The sequence below is a fragment of the Mus pahari genome, chromosome 18 (assembly GCF_900095145.1).
Source record: "Mus pahari chromosome 18, PAHARI_EIJ_v1.1, whole genome shotgun sequence".
NCBI lineage: Eukaryota > Metazoa > Chordata > Mammalia > Rodentia > Muridae > Mus > Mus pahari.
Genome location: NC_034607.1, coordinates 5,849,808 through 5,873,820, shown reverse-complemented (window position 1 = coordinate 5,873,820; position 24,013 = coordinate 5,849,808). Strand labels below are relative to the sequence as shown.

The following is a 24,013-nucleotide window of genomic DNA, read 5'->3' as shown; positions in this document are numbered from 1 at the left end:
GTTTTCTGCTGTGTCATTTCCGGAACGCCCACGCTCATGCACTCAGTGGCCGGAGAGTGCAACCAACCAACTTTTAATCCTTTCAGTACTGGTCATTTTAAACTAACCACCCTCATTTCTTTCAGAAAATCCTGCCAGCCTGACAAGTTTTTAGAGGTTTTCCTTAAAGTCCCGCAGAAGGCGAGTCCCTGGTTTTTGATTTTCGTAGTCTTTGTGTGTGTGTTTATGTTTGGTTTTCTCCCTGCATGTGACTAAGATGATGAGACAGACTGAGATGACCCCCAAGTTTGACTCTAAAGGTATCCAGTATCGAGAACAAGCAGGACTGGATAAAGCACATCTGTGAGGTGATCCTGGATGTCAGGAAACTGGTGACTGTTTTCATACAGAAATCTCTGTGCTTGTGATTATTGGATTCTTCAGGTAACAAGGTTCCTGTCATGAAATTACAGCTAGAAAAATTGAAAATTGTGTTTGGTTTAAATGGGCAAATGGCAGCCATTTCATTTTTGTTTCTGAAGGGTTTATGGGTTGACTCTCCATCTCTTAATCTAATCAGTAGAGGCTGACTTAATTTGCCCTTCACTGAAAAACTGTTTTTTTTTTTTTCTTTTTTAAAGGATAGTCTGTAGCTTCTTAGTTCTAAAAAATAAAAAAAGAGGCTGGTAGTTGGTCTTCTCCTAGAAAATTCTTTACAATTGGATTCAACAAATGACAAAATGCTTTTTATCTTAAAATTGTAGTGAAAAAAAGGTAAAATTATTTAACTGGTCTAAAAGGTGTAAATGTGCTCTACATGTCTTGATCATAGATATTGGCTAAAATTAATAAATATGATTAAAAGGGTATAACATCAGTTACAAAAAAAGTTAGCTTTAAATTAGTAACTCTGGATTAGAGTCGTTTTTAATAACAAAATGTGGCAAAACACCACTCAGAAAACTAGGCCTCTAGGATTCTTCAAATTGAGAAAATTTGCCAAACTTCCTAACATTAAAGTGATTTTTCTGGTATTGATTTTTAAGGTAACAAATTGTTTAAAAATTGGACTCTCATACAGTTTGGCTAGGGTTGATGCCTTGTAGGGGATTACTGTACAAGCAACTTTTTCGTAATACTAAAGTTATATAGATTAAAATGTTTGGTTGTTTTTCTTTACATACTGGTAATTGTAAAGTGTTTGCTTCTAGTGAGTTTGTGTTCACAGGAAAATTTTGCCTTTCGGTATGGCTAAAATAATATAGCCTTACATTATGCAAGAAATTTTTATTGTCTCTGCTTCAACATAAGAAGCTAAGAGTTTAAATCTTTCAGAGTAAAAAGTGTTTGTTAGTTGATGCCTCTAGAAGAAAGTTTGCTTCAAATATTTGCTCTCACAATGAGTTTTAAAGTTTTGGGAAGTAGTGTTGCTCCAAAAGATTCAGAGGCAATGTCTTTATAATATTTAGGGATTTAGTTATACTAGAAAGTTGTGGTATAGAAAATTTAAGAGTAGAGAATTGATTTGCTTCAAAATTTTTCATTTTCAAAAGATTCTAGGAGATGTTAATTGGCAACAATCTCATCTTAAGACACAAATTGGTTGCAAAAATTCTTATTTATATTGGTCATATAGAGCATTGATTTGCTGACTGCTAAAAAAGGTGGCACCTGACTCTGCAAGAAAAATGTTGCTTTTATATAAATAAATTAGGTGTAGTTAAAAATAAATTCAAAAGTTACATAAACTTAAGTTGGAACTCCAGATTAATAACTTTGGGGCGTTTTATGTTTAATAGAATCACTGGTTTTATAGAACAGCAGATGGATTCCTTGGCATCCAGACCTTTGCAAATTTGTTATCATNGATTTGATTTGGCCTTGCTGAACCAAAGGCTGGTTAACGCCCACTCATCCGAGGATGAGGTGACTATTGACTACCCCAGGTCTTTGGGTCCTTATTAAAAATAATTAAAAGGCAGGAGGCCCCTCAGCAAAAACAAGGAGCCAGCGCAGAGCCACTACTAAAGGGCCAGCCAATCCAACCATGGCACTTCCCCTCAGGGCTGTTCTGTTGGAGCTCCCCGGCCAACCAGAACAATTTAAAGTTAAGCACCCTCCTTTTTCAGAGAACCCTGCAGGGCTGACAGGCCTGGTCAAATTGCTGATGTATTCACATCAGCCGACTTGGGACGATTGTTAGCAGCTTTTGCAGACCCTGTTCACCACAGAAGAGAGACTCCACCAAGAAGCCCAGAAAAATGTCGGGGATGGTGCTGGACACCCTGTCCAGACATTGGCTGAAATAGATGAAGGATTCCCTCTTACCCGCCCTAAATGGGACTATAACACAGCACAAGGTAGGGAACAGCTGTCCAACTACCACAGGGCTCTACTAGCAGGGCTGAGAGGTGCTGCTCACAGGCCTACAAATTTGACTAAGGTAAGAGAAGTTATGCAGGGGACAACTGAGCCCCCCTCAGTCTTTTTGGAGAGGCTTATGGAGGCTTACAGGAGATACACCCCATTTGACTCTATGTCTGAGGGGCAGCGGGCCCCAGTGATCAGTCGGCCCCAGACATTAGGAGAAAATTGTAGCGGATTGAGTGATTGCAGGATTATACTGTAAGGGATGTGGTTAAGGAAGCTGAGAAAATGTATCACAAGAGAGAGACAGGGGATGAAAAGCTGGAAAGAGAAATGAGAGATAGAATAAAAGATGAGACCAGGAGAGACAGAAGACAGGAAAAGGCTCTGGCTCGGGTTCTGGCCATAGCAGTAGATAGGGACAAAGGAGGTAGGGTTAGACAGTTAGGGGACCTGGGAGACAAAAAGATGGCAAGGGCCAAGAAGAACCAGAGGAGACAGACCACGCCTAGAAAGAGACCAATGTGCATACTGCAAGGATACTGGCCACTGGGTCCGTGAATGCCCTAAATTGAAACAGGGGGTAAAGATGCTGTCTCTCAAAGAGGATGAAGACTGGGGGAAACAGGGCTTAGCTCCCCTCCCAAAGCCTAGGGTAACAGTAGAAGTGTAGGGGACCTCTGTAGACTTCCTGGTTGACACGGGCACAGAACTTTCAGTGCTTCAAACACCATTAGGTAAAGGAAAAAAGAATGAGAGAACATTGATGATTGGGGCTACAGGGAAAAAATCATACCCATGGAAAACATGCAAGAAGTGAGAACTTGGGTCTCAGAACATCCTGGTCGAGTTGGGTGAGTTGGGTTATTGGATTTCGGCTAAAAAGACAGAGTTATGCCAGACAGAAGTGACCTACTTGGGATATATCCTGAAGAATGGACAACGATGGCTCACAAAAGCCAGGAAGCATACAGTGATGCAGAACCCGACCCCTACCACCCCTCTCCAGGTAAAAGAATTCTTAGGGACAGGGGGATTCTGTAGACTTTGGGTCCTGGGATTTGCCACTACCCCCTAACCAAAGAAAAATGGAAATTCACCTGGACCCAGGAACAACAATCAGCTTTTGAGACTCTAAAAAAAGGCCCTGCTGCCACTCCCTGCCCCAGCACTGCCGGACCTGAATAAGCCTTTCACTCTATACATCAAGAAAAGGAATGGGGTAGCTAGGGGGGTCCTCACTCAAGCTTTAGGGCTCTAGAAGTGCCCAGTATCTTACTTATCAAAGAAACTGGACTCTGTGGCTAGTGGGTGGCCTCCCTGTCCACAAGTGATAGCAGCTACAGCTGTGTTGGTCAAAGATGCTGATAAGCTGACGATGGGGTAGAGCATCACTGTGGTGGCCCCACACTCACTCGAGAGTATTATCAGGCAGCCCCCTGACCGCTGGATGACCAACGCTCGACTGACTCACTATCAGAGTTTGCTGCTGACAGAGTGAGTGACATTCGCTCCCCCTGCCATCCTTAACCCTGCTACCTTACTGCCTGAAGCTGGCGAAACCCCTGTACAAATGTGAGGAGGTACTGGCAGATTAAACTGAAATTTGGCCAGACCTCACAGACCATCTGTGGCCAGGAGCTGTGACCTGGTTCATCGATGGAAGCAGCTTTGTGGTGGAAGGTAAGCGTAGAGCAGGGGCAGTGGTAGTAGATGGGAAGTCCATCATTTGGGCCAGCAGTCTACCTGAGGGGACGTCAACACAGAGAGCAGAGCTCATGGCTCTAACCCAGACTTTAAGGCTGGCAGAAGGAAAGGCCATTAACATTTACACAGATAGCCTATATACCTTTGCTACGGCCCATGTCCATGGGGCAATCTACAGACAGTGTGGATTCTTGACTTCCGCTAGAAAGGACATTAAAAATAAGGAGGAGATCCTCAGCTTGTTAAAAGCCATCCACCTGCCTTGCAGGGTGGTGATCATCCATTGCCCAGGACATGAAAGTGGGACCAGACCAATAGAAAAAAGGAACTAAATGGCAGACCAAGTGACCAAAGAGGCAGCCCAGGGACCAATGACTCTGGTAATTAAAACCACACCCCAGCTAGTTAAGGAAGAGATGGAGAAAGGAATCCTCACAGAGGAAAAGAGAGGCTGGAATACCTGGATGACATACACCGCCTCACTCACTTAGGATCCAAAAAGATGATAAAACTGGTCAGTAGGTCCCCATATCATATTCCCGGACTACAGAAAGCTGTAGAGGACTTAGTGAAAAACTCCCGAGTCTGTGCACTCACCAACGCCATATCCAGCAGGTTCCATGACAGAAGGCACTTGCAAGGAGACAGACCTGGGACCTACTAGGAAGCCAACTTCACTGAGGTAAAACCAGCCTGGTATGGAAATAAATATCTTCTAGTCTTTATAGACATTTTTTCAGGGTGGCTCGAGGTGTTCCCCACCAAGAGAGAGACAGCTAATGTTGTGACTAAAAAGATACTCAAAGAAATTCTTCCTCGGTTTGGGATACCCAAGGTAATTGTTTCAGATGATGGGCTGGCCTTCATCTCCCAGGTAAGTCAGGGATTGGCCAGATAGCTGGGGATAAATTGGAAATTACATTGTGCATACTGACCCCAGAGTTCAGGACAGGTAGAGAGAATAAATAGAACGCTAATAGAAGCCCTAACCAAATTAGCTTTAGAAACCGGCGGAAAAGATTGGACAGTCCTTCTCCCTAATGCCTTATTCAGGGCCTGGAATACCCCTGAGCCTCTGGTCTAACACCTCTTGGATTAATGTATGGGGTGCTTCTGCCCATCTATGTGACAGGCTCTTAAAAATTATAAAAAAGGAGGTCTGGGAACAGTTAAAAGAAACCTATGTTACTGGTGATACACAGATGCCACATCAGTTTAAAATAAGAGACACTGTCCTGGTGAGGAGACATTGAGAGGGGAACCTAGGAGCCAAGGTAAAAAGGACCCTACTTGGTGCTGCTGAAGACACCCACCGCCCTAAAAGTAAAAGGAATCCCAACCTGGATTCATGTGTCTCACGTTAAGAAGGCTCCCCCTGGCTGACTAATGTTGTCAGCCATCACTGGGCCACTGGTAATTCTGCTTTTAATCTTAACATTTAGACCCTGCTTGATTAATCAGTTGCTTTTGTGAGAGACAGAATTGGTACTCTAATAATAAGATTAGAATTATTTAGTAGAGGAAAAGAGGGGATTGAAGGGAAATGAAATTTAAAATGAAATTTAAGGCCTGGGACTCATTAACTTATGTCAAATAAGTCCAGAGAAAAAAAGTTGTGGACTTGGAAGCCTGAGGCAGAGAACACAGTAGGACAGGCCTGGGCACATCCAGGCAGGCCATAGTTGGAACATTCCTGGGACTGATGGTTTGGAGCCATGTGTTAACCAAATGTTTCACTGACCTGCCCCTTAGGTCTCCTAACACTCCTGCTTTTGCACATACCATTCTGCAAATGTATGGTCATTCTGCTGATGTTTAAATGAGCCAATCATGGGTAACCGCGCCAACTCTTGCTAGCCCCTCCCCCTCCCCCTATAAAAACCCCTAGCTTTCAAGCCACGTGGTCAATGCCTCTACCTCCTGCATGAGGTATGCATTGGCCCGGAGCTCCGCCAATAAACTACCTCACGTTTTTACATCAAGATGGTTTATTCGTGGTTTTTGGGTGCCACCTTCTCGAGACTGGTGTGGAGAGGGCTCCCCACGAAAGTCTTTCAGTATGTTCTTTACACGGGCTCACTGGGTTAGAGATTTACCATAATAAATACTGAACTTCAGTAAATGTATAATTCTTTGTAGGAACTTCAGTGAAGACCTCTAAATTTTTCTATTTTTTATATTCATATGATTGCTTTTTGAGTTGGAATTAGGGTCTTATTATGTTCCTCTGCCTGTCATGGGACTCATTGCATAGACCAGACTGGCATCCAACTCAGAGAGATAACACCTTCTTATTCCTCCATAATTCTGGGATTAACGGCATGAGCCAGCATTCCCAACTTTTGTCTTTTAATAGGTATATCATTTGTAACAATCAATACAATCGCCATGAACATAGGGATATTGAAAGAAGCAATGTACCCCTCTCTCTTTCCCACCAAAATTAGAATATATATATATATATATATATATATATATATATATATATATATAGTTGTGCCCACATTGAGTAGAGTCTCTGAATGTGGAAAAAGTTTAAAATTAAAAGGGTTTTCTAATTTCATAGTAATCATCCATAAATGCATACTGCAAACAATACCTATAATACTAGAAATGTGGATATTCTTTGCTGTTTCTCCTAGTTCACATTGTAAATGTATTTTACATAATATTTCACACTAAAAGGAAACTTATGAATGTCCACAGTGTGGTAAAGCTCTGAGTTTCTCCAGTTCTCTTCAATACATTAAAAATCTCATATAGAAAAGGAATGTTATAAGTGTGAGTCATGTAATAAATGCCTTTACCATTCTTAATATATTCAAAGATACATAACAATACATAATGAATGGAAACACTGAATATTTAAACATTATGAAACTTCCTTAAGATTTAATTCCTCTTTACACTTAGACCAAATTGTAAAATTAATTCTTTCAGATAGAAATGTTCATCAGTGTATTGAATATGGTACACCTTTCACATGTGCCAATTATCTTTGCAAGCATGAAAGAAGTCATAGTGGAGAGAAACCATATGAATGTAATCAGTGTGGTAAAGACTTTGCCCATCAAAGGCATCTCTGAATACATAAAAGAATACTTCCTGTAGAGAAACCCTATGAATGCAACCAGTGTGGTAATGTCTTTGCATGGCATAGTGGTCTCCTAAGTCATAAAAGAATACATCCTGGAGAAAAATTCTATGCATGTAAATAATGTAGTAAAGCCTTTGCAAATCACAGTAATCTTCAAAGGCATGAAAAAATACATACTGGCGAGAAATCTTATGAATGTAACCAAAAAGCTTTTGCACGTCATGAGAGTCTCCAAATACATGAAAGAAATCATAGTGCAGAGCAACTCTATGATGTAATCAATGTGGTAAACACTTTGTAAGTCAGAGGCATCTCTTAGAACATGAAGAAACTCATACTGGAGAGAAACCCTATGAATGTAACCAGTGTGGTATAGCCTATTCATGTCACCCTGTTCTACATCAAAGAACACACACAGGAGAGAAACCCTATGAATGTAAGCAATAAGATAAAGCCTTTGCATATCATAGAAATCTTCAAATACATGAAATAATACATACTCTAGAGAAATCCTTTAAATGTAACCAATGTGGTAAAATCTTTGTACATCACAGTAATCTCTGAATACATAAAAGAATACATAGTGGAGAGAAACCCTATAGATGGAATCAATGTGGTAAAGACTGTAAGTTCAGACTAGAACAAAAACAATCAAACAAACAAACAAAACCCCACAAACTGGAGAAAAACCCTATGAATGTAAGCAATGAAATAAATCCTTTGCATGTACTAATGGTCTCCAAGTACATAAAAGAACACATACTAGAGAGAAATCCTATGAATGTAACCAATGTGGTAAAGCCTTTACATGTCATAATGGCCTCCAAATACATAAAAGAGCACATATTAGAGAGAAATCCTATGACTGTAAGCAATGTAGTAAAGCCTTTGCAAGTCACTGTTACCTTCAGGGTCATGAAAAAATGCATACTGGTAAGAAACCCTATGAATGTAAGCAATGTAATATAGCCTTTTTGTGTCATAATACTCTCCAAATAAAAGAGCACATACTAGATAGAAACCCTATGAATGTAACCAATGTGGTAAAGCCTTTGCACATCTTAGTGCTCTCTTAATACATAAAGGAATGCACATCAGAGAGAAACTGTAGGAATATAAGCGAAGTAGTAAAGACTTATTAAGTCACAGTCATCTTCAAAATCATGAAAGAGTATATACTAGATAGAAACCCTAAGAATGTAATCAAAGTGGTAAAGCCTTTGTATGTCATAAAAGTCACCAAATGCATAAAAGAAGACATACTGGAGAGAAAGCCTACAAATGTAATCAATGTGATAAAGCTTTTTTATGTTATAATAATTTTCTTGTACACAAAAGAAAATATATTGGAGAGAAACCCTGTTAACCTAATCAATCTGGTAAAGCTTTTGTAAGTCAGAGTCATCTCCTATAACATAAAAGTATACATACCAAAGAAAAACCCTGTGAGTGTAATTAGTGTGGTAAAATCTCTTCATGTCATTGTCATGTTCGGTGGCATGAATGAATTCATACTAGAGAGAAACATTGAATTTATTTTAATATAAAGCTTTAGCATACTTATGTAGTCTTTATCATCAAGAAAATATTCATACTGGAGAGAAAGTATATGAGTATAAGTAATGTTATAAGGCCTTTGTGTTATGGTGTCCACTGAGATTCAGTGTTACTCAAACCCAGGTCAATACAAATGACAACTTACTTTAAACAATCTACTACTGAGTGATCTGGGCAATAGATTTCACTTAGGAACTGAACGGCAACACAAATACTTCTACCCTTGAACCAGAGTATTATAACACTTGTAATCCTGAGCATCAGATGTGCCTGTGCCAAGTGATATCTACATTTTTTCCATCAATCATGATTCAGGAATAGGAGCTTTCTTTATGTAGCGGATCTATGTCAACTAGGCATAGATTTTACAGTCTAACCAATCATATCTATCAGTTCTTTTGTTTAAAGATTTCTTTCTTTATTATTATACATAAGTATACTGTTGCTGTCTTCAGACACACCAGAAGAGGGCATCAGATCTCATTATGGGTGGTTGTGAGCCACCATATGGTTGCTGGGATTTGAATTCAGACCTTCGGAAGAACAGTCAGTGCTGTTACCTGCTGAGCCATATCACCAGCCCCTATTAGTTCTTTTGTATATTGGGACAGGCATTATGTTTTGAGGATCAAAACAGGAATAACACAAGCTGTGGTTAGGAAGAGTCATTATGTTTGGTGGAACAAAAGATAAAAAAATGGAAGTTGCTCTTTGGAAAGACTCCATGTCCCCTAGAGCCTGAGAAGATGAACTTAATTTTAGCCTAAGATGAAATGGAGACTGATTATGCAATAGTTAGGACAAGTTTCTTTTGGTCCTTCCTAATGTTTGCATGTTACAGTCATCTTCAATGACATAAAGGTATACAAATTGTAGAAAAATCCTATAAATGTCATCCATTTCATAAAACCTTTTCAACACATAGTTACCTACTAATACATAAAAGAAGACACACTGTAGAAAAACCCTATGAATATAACCAATGTGATAAAGCCTTTTCACAACACAGTCATTTCCTAATTCATAAAAGAATCCACACAGAACAGCCAACAAGCAGGAGAAGCATGGGAGTCTGCAGACTTGCTGTGCTCCACCTGGCTCAAGCAGGAGGGAGCAGATTGGATCCTATGGTGACAGCCATCAAAGCCAGGGCCATTGGCCATGACCATCTCAATCAGAGTCAGATACTGAACATCAAAGAGCAGAATATCTTCAAGATACATTTGAGGCACTCAGGAACCTTGGAGCAGAGCTAGCATGGTGTTGGCCTCCAGGAGTGTTGACAGTTGCTTTGGGTCTATGGCTTGTTTCTGTAATAACATACAAAATTTACTTCATATTCCTCCTTTGATAAGTATTTTCCTGCTGGGCAGTGGTGGCACCTGTCTTTAATCCCAGAATTTGGGAGGCAGAGACAGCCGGATTTCTGAGTTTGAGGAAAACCTGGCCTATAAAGAGGAACTCTGTCTCAAAAAAACAACATGAGTTCAGGATTCAATGCTGTGTCTGTTTTCCTCAACAAAAATGGTAAATAGTGTGACCTTCAGGACAACCATTGTGGCTGTCGGAAAGGACTGAATACATGAGTTTAAAAAAAAAAAATATATATATATATATATATATATATATATATATATATATATATATGTGTGTGTATATATATACATATATATATATATAATTTCTTAATCATGAACAATATAAGGATGCAATATGAATTGTAAGAGGGGCCTAACAGACATAAAATAACAGAGGCAGCTGCAGTTATAAACCAGGTTTTCAGTAAGATACAAAGGTAGGGAGATTCCTGAGTTCAAGGTCAGCCAGGGACAGAGTGAGATTGGGCACAGCAATAGTGGCAATGGTAATTTCTGGATAGGATTCCACCCAGAAAGTTAATTGTCTTTGGCTACAAAGGTAGACATTTCTGAATGCAATAACTATGTCAAAAAAGTATTTGCTGTTTTTTCTAAGAATCAAGGGACTAAGGTCCTAAAATGATGTTTTGTTGGATAATGAAAACGGAGCCTGGAATAGACAATTGGATTTATATGCAAATAAAAGACAGTGCTTTGGTCTTTCAGAGCTGAGTTGCCTAGTGATCTTCAGAAAGATGTCTCAAGCAGAACACATGGATGTCAGCTTCTACTCACATTGATTTTCATTTTGAAGTCCTGTCTTCTAAGGGAACTATCTAGAAATGCTAGATAATATAACAGCAATGCGGTATGTGTATAATATGATTATGGGTTTCTAGTTCTATGAGAGAGATCTGTAGACTGGAAGGCAACTTTGTGGATTAGTTTACTTTGGACATTTTTATATGATGATCAATTTTAGGTTTCCAGCATTCCACATCACACACAATTCCCACTGTGTCTTCTCATTGATACTCACATGTAATTACTTAAAACATTACTTCAGTAAAATATGATATTTTTTCATATTGGAAAAATTGTCACCTATACTTCAGTAAAATATGAGCTTTTGATATTGTAAACATTGTCAACTAAAGATATAGAAAACAAGACAATTTGAATAATAAATCCTGTTTGCAAATGAAAATGATATATTGCTATCTTTGGGGCAAGAGTGTGTTTGTTTATAGTTGTGTATTAACACTTGTTCATAACAAGTTTCTCAGAACCACAAATGAATGAGAGAGAATTATTCCAGTAGGTAAATATGGTTGTTGCTAAGCCTGGTGGCCTGAGTTTAATGTCTGGGAAACACATAATTCTCTCTTCTCTCTCTCTCTCTCTCTCTCTCTCTCTCTCTCTCTCTCTCTCTGTGTGTGTGTATAAATTTCTTTCTTTTGAATTTTGGTGGAAATTTTGGTTGGAAAATGCCTTTAAGCACTAAGTCTAAGTTACTTTCTGCGGCTATATATCTTATATTTTTTCTGGGTTTTCAGGATGAGGTTAAGATGAACCTAGGAGCAACCATTCATACCTTACTACTATTAATGACATGCCCATGGGACTAAATAGAGGGCTTAGCCCATAAGAGCAGTGGCTACTCAACCCTAGGGCTACCTTTAATTTCCAGCACCTCAAAGATAGCACAAATCTATCTGTAACTCCAATTATGGGGGATCAGACACTTTCTTTTGACATACTCTAACACCAGCTATGCACTTAGTATACACAGTACAAAACCTCATTCACCTAAATTAAACCAAATTAAAATTTTAAAAATAAATGATACATACAAGGTCTTGGATTACCTCTCCAACTCAACTCTCTGTAGCACTCTATGGTCTGGTTAACTCCATTTCACTAGTGCGTTGTTCTTGGTTATCATCACATGGTACTGGCATCTCTAATATTCTAGGTTCTTCTGAAGCACTAGGTTTCACCAATAGACTCTTCTAGGTTCTTCATGGTGCCAATCCTCAGATTCTTTGCATGACCTGTTTAGTCCTGGGCACTCAACTGCAACTAAGGCTACACCATCACCAATGGCCTTCCTTCACCTCTCCAGAATCAAGCCTCAACTGCTCTCCATGACCCCTTCTTATCATCAAAAGTAATACCATATGGGTGATCTCACATATTAGGAAGTCAAGCTGGACCATCAGGGTATCTCTAAACGCAGCTTTTTTGTGTGCTCTGAGAAAACCTTTCCCCAAATATATCCCCTCAATGATGTGGGTCTCTCCTTGATCACCACTAATTGCTTAGCTCCAGCTACACTTCACCAATTGTCCCATGTAATTTTATTTTTGACTCTAAAGCCTTGTCTACACGGCTGAATATGCTAAGTTCTGCTGTTTGCTGGGGCTGGAACATGACCCCTTATTCTATATTTTACCTGTCTCTGTTTGCTAACTTCACTGACTAAGCTTGGCTGTGTTGGACCTTGTTCTGTAGATTGAACTTGAACTCAGAGATCTTCATGTCTCTGTCTACTGATACTGGAATTAAAGGCATGAACCACCACACCTGCACCTAAGTTTTGCTCTAAATGGAAGAAGTGCTATCCCAGGATGACCAAGAACTTGAAGTTCTTCTCTGTGTCTCATAGGATTAAAAGTATTTACCACCATGCCTGGGCCAATACTCCTCAAGATCTGAATTAATAGCCTTTGTCTTCTGGCCTTAAGATATATATTATGGGCATACACTACATACCTAGATTATAATTCATTCCAGATGAAAAGACCAAATGAAAATGATTACCAGGCCATAATAAGGCTTAGATACAACTATCCCTTCTTTAACCAGGAAATTATACATTTAGCTGTGTAGGATCTTTTTTCCAAGGTCACCACTCCCTAACTCAATTTAATTTCCTAGAAAACAGGATTTTGCTCCATTCTGCTTCTTGGTGGCCCTTTTTTATTTGAAATGTTCATTTTGTATCTTTCTTTTCTATACTTGCTACTGTTCATTAAAATGATCTTCATAAAAGTGAACATTAGTAACCACACAACTGACTTTTTTACAAGGCAGTTTTCAGACTTCCTTTCTCATAGCAATAGTCTAAATCTTTCTATCTTAGCCTCAAATAGAATCTTCAGACAATAGAAAAACAGCCACATTCTTCAAAATATCACATAAAACATCTCTAGGCCACATGATAAGTCTTCTCTGAAACATCTTGAGCTAGGTTTTCATAGCTGAAATGTTACCCAGGAGCCAGGCATGGTGGTGCACGCCTTTAATCCCAGCACTTGGGAGGCAGAGGCAGGTGGATTTCAGAGTTCGAGGCCAGCCTGGTCTACAAAGTGAGTTCCAGGGCAGCCAGGGCTATGCAGAGAAACCCTGTCTCGAAAAACCAAAAAAAAAAAAAAAAAAGAAAAGAAAGAAAGAAAGAAATGTTACCCAGGAATGCTATCTTCCATGCTTCTACTATGGCCCATTAAGCCACAATTAAAACATTCCACTGCCTTACCAAAGTTTCACATCCACATTCTTCCAATCTAAAGGTTAGTCAGGCCTATCACTGTAATACCCACCTTCTCATACTAATTTCTGTCTTATGATTTCATTGCTGTGAAGACATTCCCTGACCACAACAACTCTTTTAGGTGACAATATTTAAATGAGACTTGCTTTTCCATTATCATTATTTCTGGAAGCATGGCAGCATCCAGTCAGACATAAAACTGGAGGACCTGACACTTCTATCTCTTGTTCAGAAGGCAGCTAAAGGACTGACTTCCAGGAAGCTAGGAGGAAGGTTTCAAATCCCAGAACCACAGTGACACAGATCCTACAGCAAAGTCACACATACTTCACCAAGGCCACAGCTACTCCAATGAAGCAACGCCTAATATTGCCACTCCCTAAGCAAATCATATTCAACAAACCAGACTGGCTTTGCTTCTTGGCATGGGACGGGTCTCAGTTTGGAGCACTCATTTGATGTGCATTTTCTCCATCCCTGCCTATCTTGTAAACAGGACACATTTTGGTTTGAAGGGTTTGTGGTCTGGTTGCTGTCCTTATGTCCTTACTTGAAATACGAATTCTTATGTTAACTGGTCACTACAGCATCCATATCTCCCATCTATTGGAGTCTCAGCTAGATTTACCTCAATAGGCCCAAAGAAGTCTCCCTAATACTATGTGTCTGGCACATCCTCCTGATTTCCCCACACTCATTGCTGGTTTTCATTCTTTCTCCACTGCTTACTTTACATCTAATTCCTACCTCATCCTGTTCCTCTGCCCATCTCATTTCCCATCCAGTTCTCTCCCTCAATCTCCAATATATTTTTTATTTCCCCTTTTTAGAAAAATTCAACCATGCTCCCTTGTGTCTTCTCTTTATTTGGATTCTTTTTGGGAGGTATGTCTTCTTATCATAGTGTGGCTAACCTGTACTTTATGCCTAATATCCATGTATAAGTGAATACATAAAATGCATGAAGTCCTTTTTGGTCTCAGTTACCTCACTCATGATTACATTTTCTTCCACTCATTTGCCTGCAAAATTCATGATGTTTTTGTTTTTTGAATAGCTGAATAGTATTTCATTGTATAAGTGAACTATGTATATACATCCATTCTTCAGTTGAGAGACATCTAGGTTGTTTTCTGTTTCTGAATATAATGAATAAATCTACTAAGTTTATGTTGAGTTCTTTGATCCAAGTATATTTGTGTTTTTTCCAGGTTAATAAATATGGTTTTATTTGCATTCTACATGCAGACAACCAGTTAGACCAGCATCAATTTTTGAAGTTGGTCCTCCTTTTCCATTGCACTGTTTTGTCTTCTTTCTCAAAAATTATATGTCAGTATGTATATAGGTATAAAGAGAATACCATGTATATTGTAAGGATGCACCACCCCTCAAATAAATATCCTATTGCCTATGGCTTAGGCAAGAAATGAAAAGTGGGACATCAAGGAGGCAGAAAGAATTCTGGGAGAGAGGCATGCAAGAGATTGGACTGGAAGGTGTGAGGAGGTGGACATATGGTGCCTGGGCACAGTAAACAAGCCAAGTGGCAGAATGTAGGTTAAAATAAATGGGCTATTTAAGTTATGATTGTATTCAGCATAGAGGTTAGCTATATGGCCAAGATATTTATAAATATATTTTGAGCCTGAATCTTATTTCTGGGAGCTTGGGGATGATATACAAACCAAACAGTAACTTCAATATATAGGTTTATTTCTGGATCTTTGATTTGATTCCATTGCTCAATATTTTTGTTTCTATGTCAAATTCATGCAATTTTTATTACAGTGTTTGCTGTATTATATTTTGTTTTTTATTGTTAACATATTAATCATAGACTTTTTTGTGTATGTTCATTGCCCATGTCAAAAGACAAAATTAACATTTTAGTTACAGAGCCAATAATTTTATTTTCTGAAAAATAAGTCTTCCTTCTACAAGGAGGAAAGTTTAGACTGGGTAGTAGCCAAGCTACAAGTTCTCCAAGGTGGACAACTGAGAAAACAGATGATAAGTGAGCCTTAGCTCACTTAAGTGTATCTTTCTACTTGTAATTATTAAATGTAGGAGGACTTTCACAATTTTTCCACCTCAAAGTGCCAAGATTCTTGTTGTTTTAAGGAAAGTCTTATCTGTTTTGCATTTTTCTGCCACATACAATTACAGTTTCATATGTGGCAATTACACACAATCTGTCTGATTTGATCTGAACTGTCAGAGCTTAATAGTGATCAGTGCTGCATAGTCTGTCATTCCCCTTGAATTACACATAAGTTCTATGATCTCATCCGTAACTCTCTGAACTGATAGTTTTCTGCTTAGATTAAAATTCTGTTATGTCTTCAGCTTCTGGTGTCTAACTATTATTTTACTATACTGAAATTTCTTTTTCTAGACATTGCTAAACCAACTTAGGATGGCTCAAACTCTACTTTTTAGATACCCCACTTCCCTTTGTTTCTCTCTGTATTTCTGTCTCTGTCTGTCTCTCTGTCTCTCTGTCTCTCTGAGACACAGACATACATACATACATATGTGCATGATTTACATGCCATTTCCATTACATCCAATAAAGGGAAATATGATTTATCATTAGTGCTAAGGTTGAAGATGAAAAATATTGACTGGGTTTATTTATACAAGACTTCAGTAATAAGTTAGTTATGGGTTTTAAGGCTTCAAGAACCTGTAGATATGTGACAGGTTATGAAAATTTAGCCAGATAATTACTCTTAAGGGATATTCATATAAATTTTCTCTGTTGTAAACTCCTTAATTGATTTATGATTTTAATTTATATGTAAACTTGTGATGAACTTTTACTATGTGATCATGTATTCTGAAAGATGTGTGAGTGCTGAAGACAAAAAGATCATCATCATCACGATCACAATCACCATCACCATCATCATCATCACATTTCATTGTTCTTTCCCCTGTTTTCTTAGAGAGCTTTCTTAGAAAACTTTTTACAACTTAGAAATAAATGGTAAATGCACTTTTCAAAGTGTCCCTTTTTCTTCCTTGAGACTTGTACTAGCAGGCTGAACTTAGAGCCCAACAATTCCTGTAGAGATAAACCAAAGTCTGCTTTACTTAATTCCCCTCTGTTAGGCTATAGGTGTTAATCACCCAAGCCAGGGACTTTTAACCCTTAGAGTGAGCAAGAAGTATTTAGGACTATTTAGCAGTTGACCTCAGTACTATATAGACCAGACTGGCCTAAAAACATCACAAAGTTCTTCCCGCCTCTGCCTCCTGATGACTTAAAGTATTTGCTTTGTATATATGTGCATAGAAATGACATGCTTGTTCATGCTATTCCTTAAAATTTGTCCATGGAAAGATCGAAAGTAATATGAACCTTTGAAATCAGTGATAAACATTAGAATTATGACCCATTTGATGGACTGAGTAACGAGTAACTGTAATGATCTTTCATGCTCATTATTATTATGATATTCTCATAAAGGTATTTTCAAAACCCATGATAGTATTATTGGTAAATTCACTTATGTACCATTGTGACAATGGACTGGAAGAGTTAGCAAGAACTGGGTCTATATTACTAGATTATAAACATATATTTTTACTGACTTGAAAAGAATAAGTAAATTTAATGAAATAGTTTCAAAGAATCACATCATAACTTGCTATGCAATAGGTTTATAATACATGTTTTCTAGAAAATGCCTTGTTATTCTGAACATTATATATCTAACATATTCAATATACTAAAAACATTCTTTGTGTCCCTGTGAGCAGACACTAAAAATGGAACAAACGTAAGTTTTCCCAATGAATTCTTCACTTAACAGTAACTTCTTTAGAGCTCTTTTCAAGGACTCATTTCTCAGACTATAGATAATAGGGTTGAGGGTTGGAGGTATTACTGTGTAAAATACAGAGAGCATAAGATCTAAAGCAGTTGTTGAGTCTGAGGTTGGCTTTAGATAGGCACAACTGCCTGTTGAGAGAAAAAATGAAACAACAAAGAGATGGGGCAGACAGGTGGAGAAGACCTTAGATCGTCCTTCAGCAGAGGGCATCCTGAGAACTGTAGAGAATATCTGGCCATAGGAGAAGGCAATCCCCACAAAGCAGGCAAAGGCCATTACAGCCATGAAAGTAGACACTTCCAGTACTCCAAAGTAATCATTAGAGCAGGAGATCTTGAGCAACTGGGGGATATCACAGAAGAACTGGTGAATTATTTTGTCCCCACAGAATCTGATAGAGAGTGTACTTGCTGTGAATAATGTTCCTGTGATACCTCCACTTAGCCACACAGCAGCCACAGCCCAAGTGCACTTTCTGGGACTCATGATGACCTCATAGTGCAGTGGAAGGCAAATGGCAACATAGCGATCATAAGACATCACTGTGAGAATGGCCATCTCACTCCAGGCCAAACCTGTGAAGAAAAAAATCTGCAGCATACACTGTCCATATGAAATGTAGCCACTTCGTGCCAGGGAACTGTCAACATACTGGGGAACTGTGACAGAGAGGGATGAGAGGTCCAGAATGGAAAGGTGCTTCAGAAAGTAATACATTGGAGACTGGAGCTGTGGGTCCAGTGTTGTGATGGTGATAATGATGAAGTTCCCTGCTGAGTCTAGTAGGTATGTCACCAAGAACAGCAAAGCTTGCAAGATCTGCAGTTCATGGTTGTCAGAGAACCCCATGAGGAGGAATCCACTCATTATGGTTATGTTTCTTGGAGTCATTTTGCAAATAATTTTGTGGTAACAGCTATAAAATAATTTTTTGTGAAATATATTAGTATATATATATATATATATAACCAGTTATACATAAATGCTCTATTTTCTCTATTCCAGATAATATTTAAAGAATTGCATTTTATCAAGCTTGAATACATGATAGACATATCTTCAGTGACAAGAATCTGCAGGATAAAATAGTTCTTCTATGATGAGGTTTAGACTTTCTGATAAGTAAGCAGTAGTTAAAGGTGGGTACAAGTGTCACAACTCATCATATTGTTGTGCTTTCTATAACATTTCACTTTCCAACAAGGAAACCTATAACTTTCAAGTCACAATAGAAATGCAATTATGAGACATTGGTTAAAGTTTTCTGTACTTACATTTTGTGACTTCTGTATTACATTTTGTGTGCCTCTGTATTGTAGTACATGGCCTAGTTATAGACATGTGATACACATTTCCTTCCTAGCTAGCCATGTGCTCATTCACATAGAAACTACATACAGTGGTGCTAAGAGCCTAACCAAATGGGGCATCCTATTGTTTTTCTATTTTTTAGTGTAGAACCAAGCCTAGAGCCTTGATATTTCTCAGCAAGCACTCTAACTTTATGTCTATTTTGAAATGACCTTTTTTTTTAGTATTCAACAAAACTTACTTTTGCAAATAAAATTTGTGTCATTTTCCAATTTTGTGTCTAACTTGATGGTCTGGTGCACAGTTGGTATCTAAAAACAAAACAAAACAAAACACCCCCCCCCAAAAAAAAAACATTTAAAAAGCCTGCTTTTGAACTGTGTGTGTGTGTGTGTGTGTNTGTGTTGTGTGTTTGTTTGTGTGTGTGTGTGTGTGTGTGTGTGTGTGTTTGTGTGTGTGTTGTGGGTGGTGTGCATATGCACGCTTATTTCTGAGTAAATAATCTTGTAGAAGTGTTTTTTGTGAGAACCATGTATCTTGAGATTGAAACAGTTCCTCCCTCTTTTAAGCTCAGAGGAAGAGCCATCTAGTGCCTACCTCTTCTGAAATAGTGCAGAACCAGGCAGCCTTTCTGACACTCTTTTTGTAGAATAAACTCAATGTCTGAGTATTCCATTTCAACAGTTTCCCCTGATAATGGCCTGTTTTAAGAATGTAATGAAACATCAGTAAATTTAAAAAGTTTAAATCAACTAAGCTGCCACACTGGAAAATCTCTTGGGTTTCAATCCATAAGAAAGGATCAGAAATTTAATATATCTTGAGATACATCAAATTGAATGGTTTTCATTAAAGCCACAAACCATATAATATGAAGTCAGAAAATCTAAACACTGTAAGATTGAATATATTTTCTATATTTCTTATTCCTTCTCTTTTGTAACTGGTAAAATATTAGCAGAATTATTGTTCCTTATTTTTGTTTTCATTTTGTCAAACTATACACAGAGTTGACAAGAGACTGAGAATCTAAACAGTTAATTATATTTAGCACTGAGTTCAATGAGACAGAAATTCTGGTAATTTTCAGTAAAATTTTTATTTGATCTACATAAGTAGTTTCATTTTTGTTAAGTTAAATATTTTAAGATCTACTTTATAGGAAGAAATTACGTCTCAAATATTTTATATATATATATATAACATTATTATTATTATTATTATTATTATTATTATTATTATTATTATTTTCTTTATTTACATGCAAAATTTATATGACCCAGCACAAGGGAAGGCCTGGGCCAAGTAGTGGGAGTGGGTGGGTAGGGGAGCAGGGGCGGGGGGGGTATAGGGAACTTTCGGGATAGCATTTGAAATGTAAATCAAATATTTTTAAAACTGAACTGAGATGTGAAATTTAAACAGTGGCCTTTATATGGACACCAATTTTGTTTTTTTACCCAAAAATATAGCTATCAAGTAAAGGCATGAATGACTTTGTGGAAAACACAGGTTTTTTTGTTTGTTTGTTTGTTTGTTTTATTTTAGAACATGTAACACTGACAGCTTTTCCTCTACTGCTTACCTCAGACAGTATTTTAAAAATAGTTTTCCAGATCCTGAGTTACATAGACACATTACATATCAACCTTTCCTATTCATGGTCTTTTTAAATATTATTTTAAATTTTTACATTATCCACATATGTGGTTTTTATTAATTAACTCATTTTCAGTAAGATGAGCTTCCTTTCTTCCTTGGTTGAATTATACCCTTGCTGTTCCAACCTTCATTTAAAGGGTCATTTACTGCAGGGATTTATAGAATACCTCCCCTGAATTCATCCTTTAGTGTTGGTAAACTCTTCTCAGGATTTCTTGGTGTGTAGACATCTATCTAAACTGATCACTACATGTGATGTTACTTTTGCACAAGCATAGAGTTTTAAAATGTGCTGTTGAAGACAGTTTTTTTAATTTTTTTTTTTGAGGGGTAGAGCTTTTAAAATAGAAGCCAAACTGAATGACAGATGTGCCTCATTTTCTCTAGTCCTTTGTCACTTGGCATTTGGACCCATTGAAATGGTCACACAGTGAGCAGGGGATTTGGTGAGACTGGAGTTTTATTGCCAGCTCAGTGTTTCCTAAAGTAGCAGATCTGAAAATCTACTAGTGAGAGGGTTTCTACCTAGAGAACAAAGCATCAACACTTATCAATTCTGGTTTACAAGGTCACAGTGACACCCAGAAGGCTCTATACTTACCAGGCTCCTTAGTGTTGCTGGTGTTATGTGCATCATGCAGTAATCTACTTTTAGTTAAAGTGTCATCTTGTTCAGAGGCACTGTGAGAGGGTTTGGGACATATGCTCCTTTCCTAATAGACAAATCATGGAAATTCATATATTTCAGTGTAAGACAGTTTGAATTTACAACTATATTCCAACTAATTCTCTACCCTTTACCCAAAGAGATTAAATATGCAGCATTGTGGTGTCCTATATCAATATATACACAAACCCCAAAGCAGTGCCTGCTAGTAAGATAGGCATATACGAGAAAGTAACATTAGTTCAGAAAACATTACCTTAAAATGATTACACCAATGCTTCCAACCAAATCCTTATTCAGTCTTGTCGCTTTATGTATGTAGCTCTATGTTTCTGTTTTCTTTCTTTCTTTTGACTACTTTCTGTTTTTTGTTGTTGTTGTTGTTGTTTTGCCTTGTTGTGCTTTTTGTTTGTTTGTTTCATTTCTTCTCTTCTTTTCTCTACCTGACACAATCTTCTTTCTATCTGCACCAACTATCTTCTCTAACACTACCCCCTCTGTCTCCTAGACTCTACTCCTGCCTTCTCCTCAGTTCCACAAGTCATTGTCTCTCTCTCTCTCTCTCTCTCTCTCTCTCTCTCTCTCTCTCTCTCTCTCTCTCCTCTCCATCCCTGCTGGTTTTTTATATCCACTGCCCTGTTCCCAGAAGTCCAAGAGCCAATTTATACTGTAAAGCATAGGATCATTTAAAGAGCTTGCATATAATGTATTTCATACTAAATAGGCTACCAATATAAAATTAATAACCATTATAGTATAAAATGAATTGTATGAAATTGATTAAAAGACCTGCAATATGGAAGCCAGTACTACTGTGTACTCATCAACCCTTATCTCCATTTCTTCTTTGTATTAATAGAGCACATGTCCCATCCCACCTGTCAACATGGCTGAGCATTTACATTATTCACCTGTAGGTGAATGTAGGCAGATGTGAAACACCCATTTCCAGGCAGGACTCAGAGAGACCTTATGATATTTCTGTTTGAAAACTAAACATACAACTGCTGTTTAATCAAAAGATTGCATCCATATATATTTGGGCCATGAATATAGGGAACAAATATTTAGTTCTGGTTGTTTTTAATAGCCTCAAGCTGGACACAATCTAACTATTATTTAATGGGTGAAATGTTAAGTACATTTAATGCATCTGTATTACATCATACCACTCAAGAACAGGATGGTAAAGATTTATGTATACATATGTGAACAGTGGTAAGTGACAAAAAGTCAACCTCAGAAGATCACATGATGTATGACTCTATGTATACGCAATTTCTGAAATAATGATATTTTGAAGATGGAGAAAACATATTTGATTGTTAAGGACTGGAATGTGGTAGGGAAATAAGGTGAATGTAACTATGTAAGGGGTAAAACCACAGACATCCCTGTGGCGATAAAATAGTTATATCTCAACTGAGGTAGCAGCAATGTAATCTTGAATTACGTTGTAATTTCAAGATTAAAGAGGCATGGCATAGATCTCTAATAATTTGCAACTTCTGAGCATCTAGAATAATTATAAAAATTAAATGAAATGCCTGGCAAACACAGAAGTGGATGTTCACAGTCAGCTATTGGATGGAACACAGGGCCCCCAATAGAGGAGTTAGAGAAAGTACCCAAGGAGCTAAAGGGGTCTGCAACCCTATAGGTGGAACAACAATATGAACTAACCAGCACCCACAGAGCTCCTGTCTCTAGCTGCATATATAGCAGAAGATGGACTAGTCAGCCATCATTGGGAAGAGAGGCCCCTTGGTCTTGCAAAGTTTATATGCCCCAGTACAGGGGAACACCAGGGCCAAGAAGGGGGAGTGGGTGGGTAGGGGAGCAGGGGGGAGGGTATAGATGACTTTGGGGATAGCATTTGAAATGTAAATGAAGTAAATACCTAATGAAAATTGAAAAATAAAAGAAAAAAATTAAATGAAAAAGATTCTGGTGAACATTCTCATTATCATTTCATGCTGTTCCATGTTCTAGCTGAACAGAGAGATCTCTGTAAACACAGTAATGGAAATACTCTACCCTTCTCTTGTGATATACTGTATAATCTTAGATATTACCATTTTTCATAGTTGATGAAGTCTGAAAAAAGATAATATATATTGCTTTCTTCTGAGTGCTATCCTGGTAAACTTTTTTCAGTTTAACACTAGCTAGTATCATCTGGAAAGGGGAAAATGCAATTGACAAAGTGTTTCCATTATGTTAGCCTGTAAACAATTCTGTGGATGGCATGTTCTTGATTAATTATTACTGTGAAATTTCACAGTCTTCAATGGGTAAAGCCACTTCTGGACAAGTGTTTCTGGGTTGTATAAAAAAGCAAGGTGGACAAGCCTTGAAAAGCAAGCCAGTAAGCATCACTTTTTCATGTCTTATGCTTCAGTTTCTGCTTCCAGATTACTTCCTTGAGCTCCTTCACTAATTTCCCTCAATTATGGTTTGTGAAGTATAAGATGAAATAAAACATTTCCTCCCCAGGTTGCTTGTGTTTATGGGACTTATAGTGACAACAGAAAACATATATGTTAACTTGAGAGATTAAACTATGAAATCAGACCTTATGTGGGAAGTTTCTTCATGCAGTGGATAGTGGTTAACACATAAACAAAACTTGTTAATGTACAAAGAATAAGCTATCCATGGAGTTATATCATTGATCTCTACGACTCAGGGACCATCACTGAAGAGGGCATGGAAAGACTGTAAGAGCCTTGGAGAACCAGAAAAATAGTGTCTTCTCAATATGACAGGACCACTGTATTAATAAAATTCACAGGAGCTGTGATTGCCTCCACAATACCTATATAAGGTTAAGCTAGTCATGACCAAGTAGGCTTCATCCCAGGGATGCAGGGATGGTTTAATATAAGGAAATCCATCAATGTAATCAACTAA

At 37.9% G+C, this 24,013-nt stretch overlaps 1 protein-coding gene and 1 pseudogene across 1 annotated transcript; one reads left to right on the top strand and one right to left on the bottom strand.

Moving 5' to 3' along the window:
* Positions 1–3,291: 3,291 nt before the first annotated feature.
* Positions 3,292–9,963, top strand: LOC110336030 (annotated as a pseudogene).
* Positions 9,964–17,355: 7,392 nt separating this feature from the next.
* On the bottom strand, positions 17,356–18,372 carry LOC110336029 (olfactory receptor 14J1-like). The gene has a single exon (XM_021218449.1). The coding sequence runs from the start codon at positions 18,349–18,351 to the stop codon at positions 17,356–17,358; it is 996 nt and encodes a 331-aa protein (XP_021074108.1). The 5' UTR covers positions 18,352–18,372.
* Between the last annotated feature and the right edge of the window lie 5,641 nt (positions 18,373–24,013).

Excerpts from the sequence above, each read along its gene's own strand:
- LOC110336029 (XM_021218449.1), bottom strand. The coding sequence starts at position 18,351 with ATGACTCCAAGAAACATAACCATAATGAGTGGATTCCTCCTCATGGGG.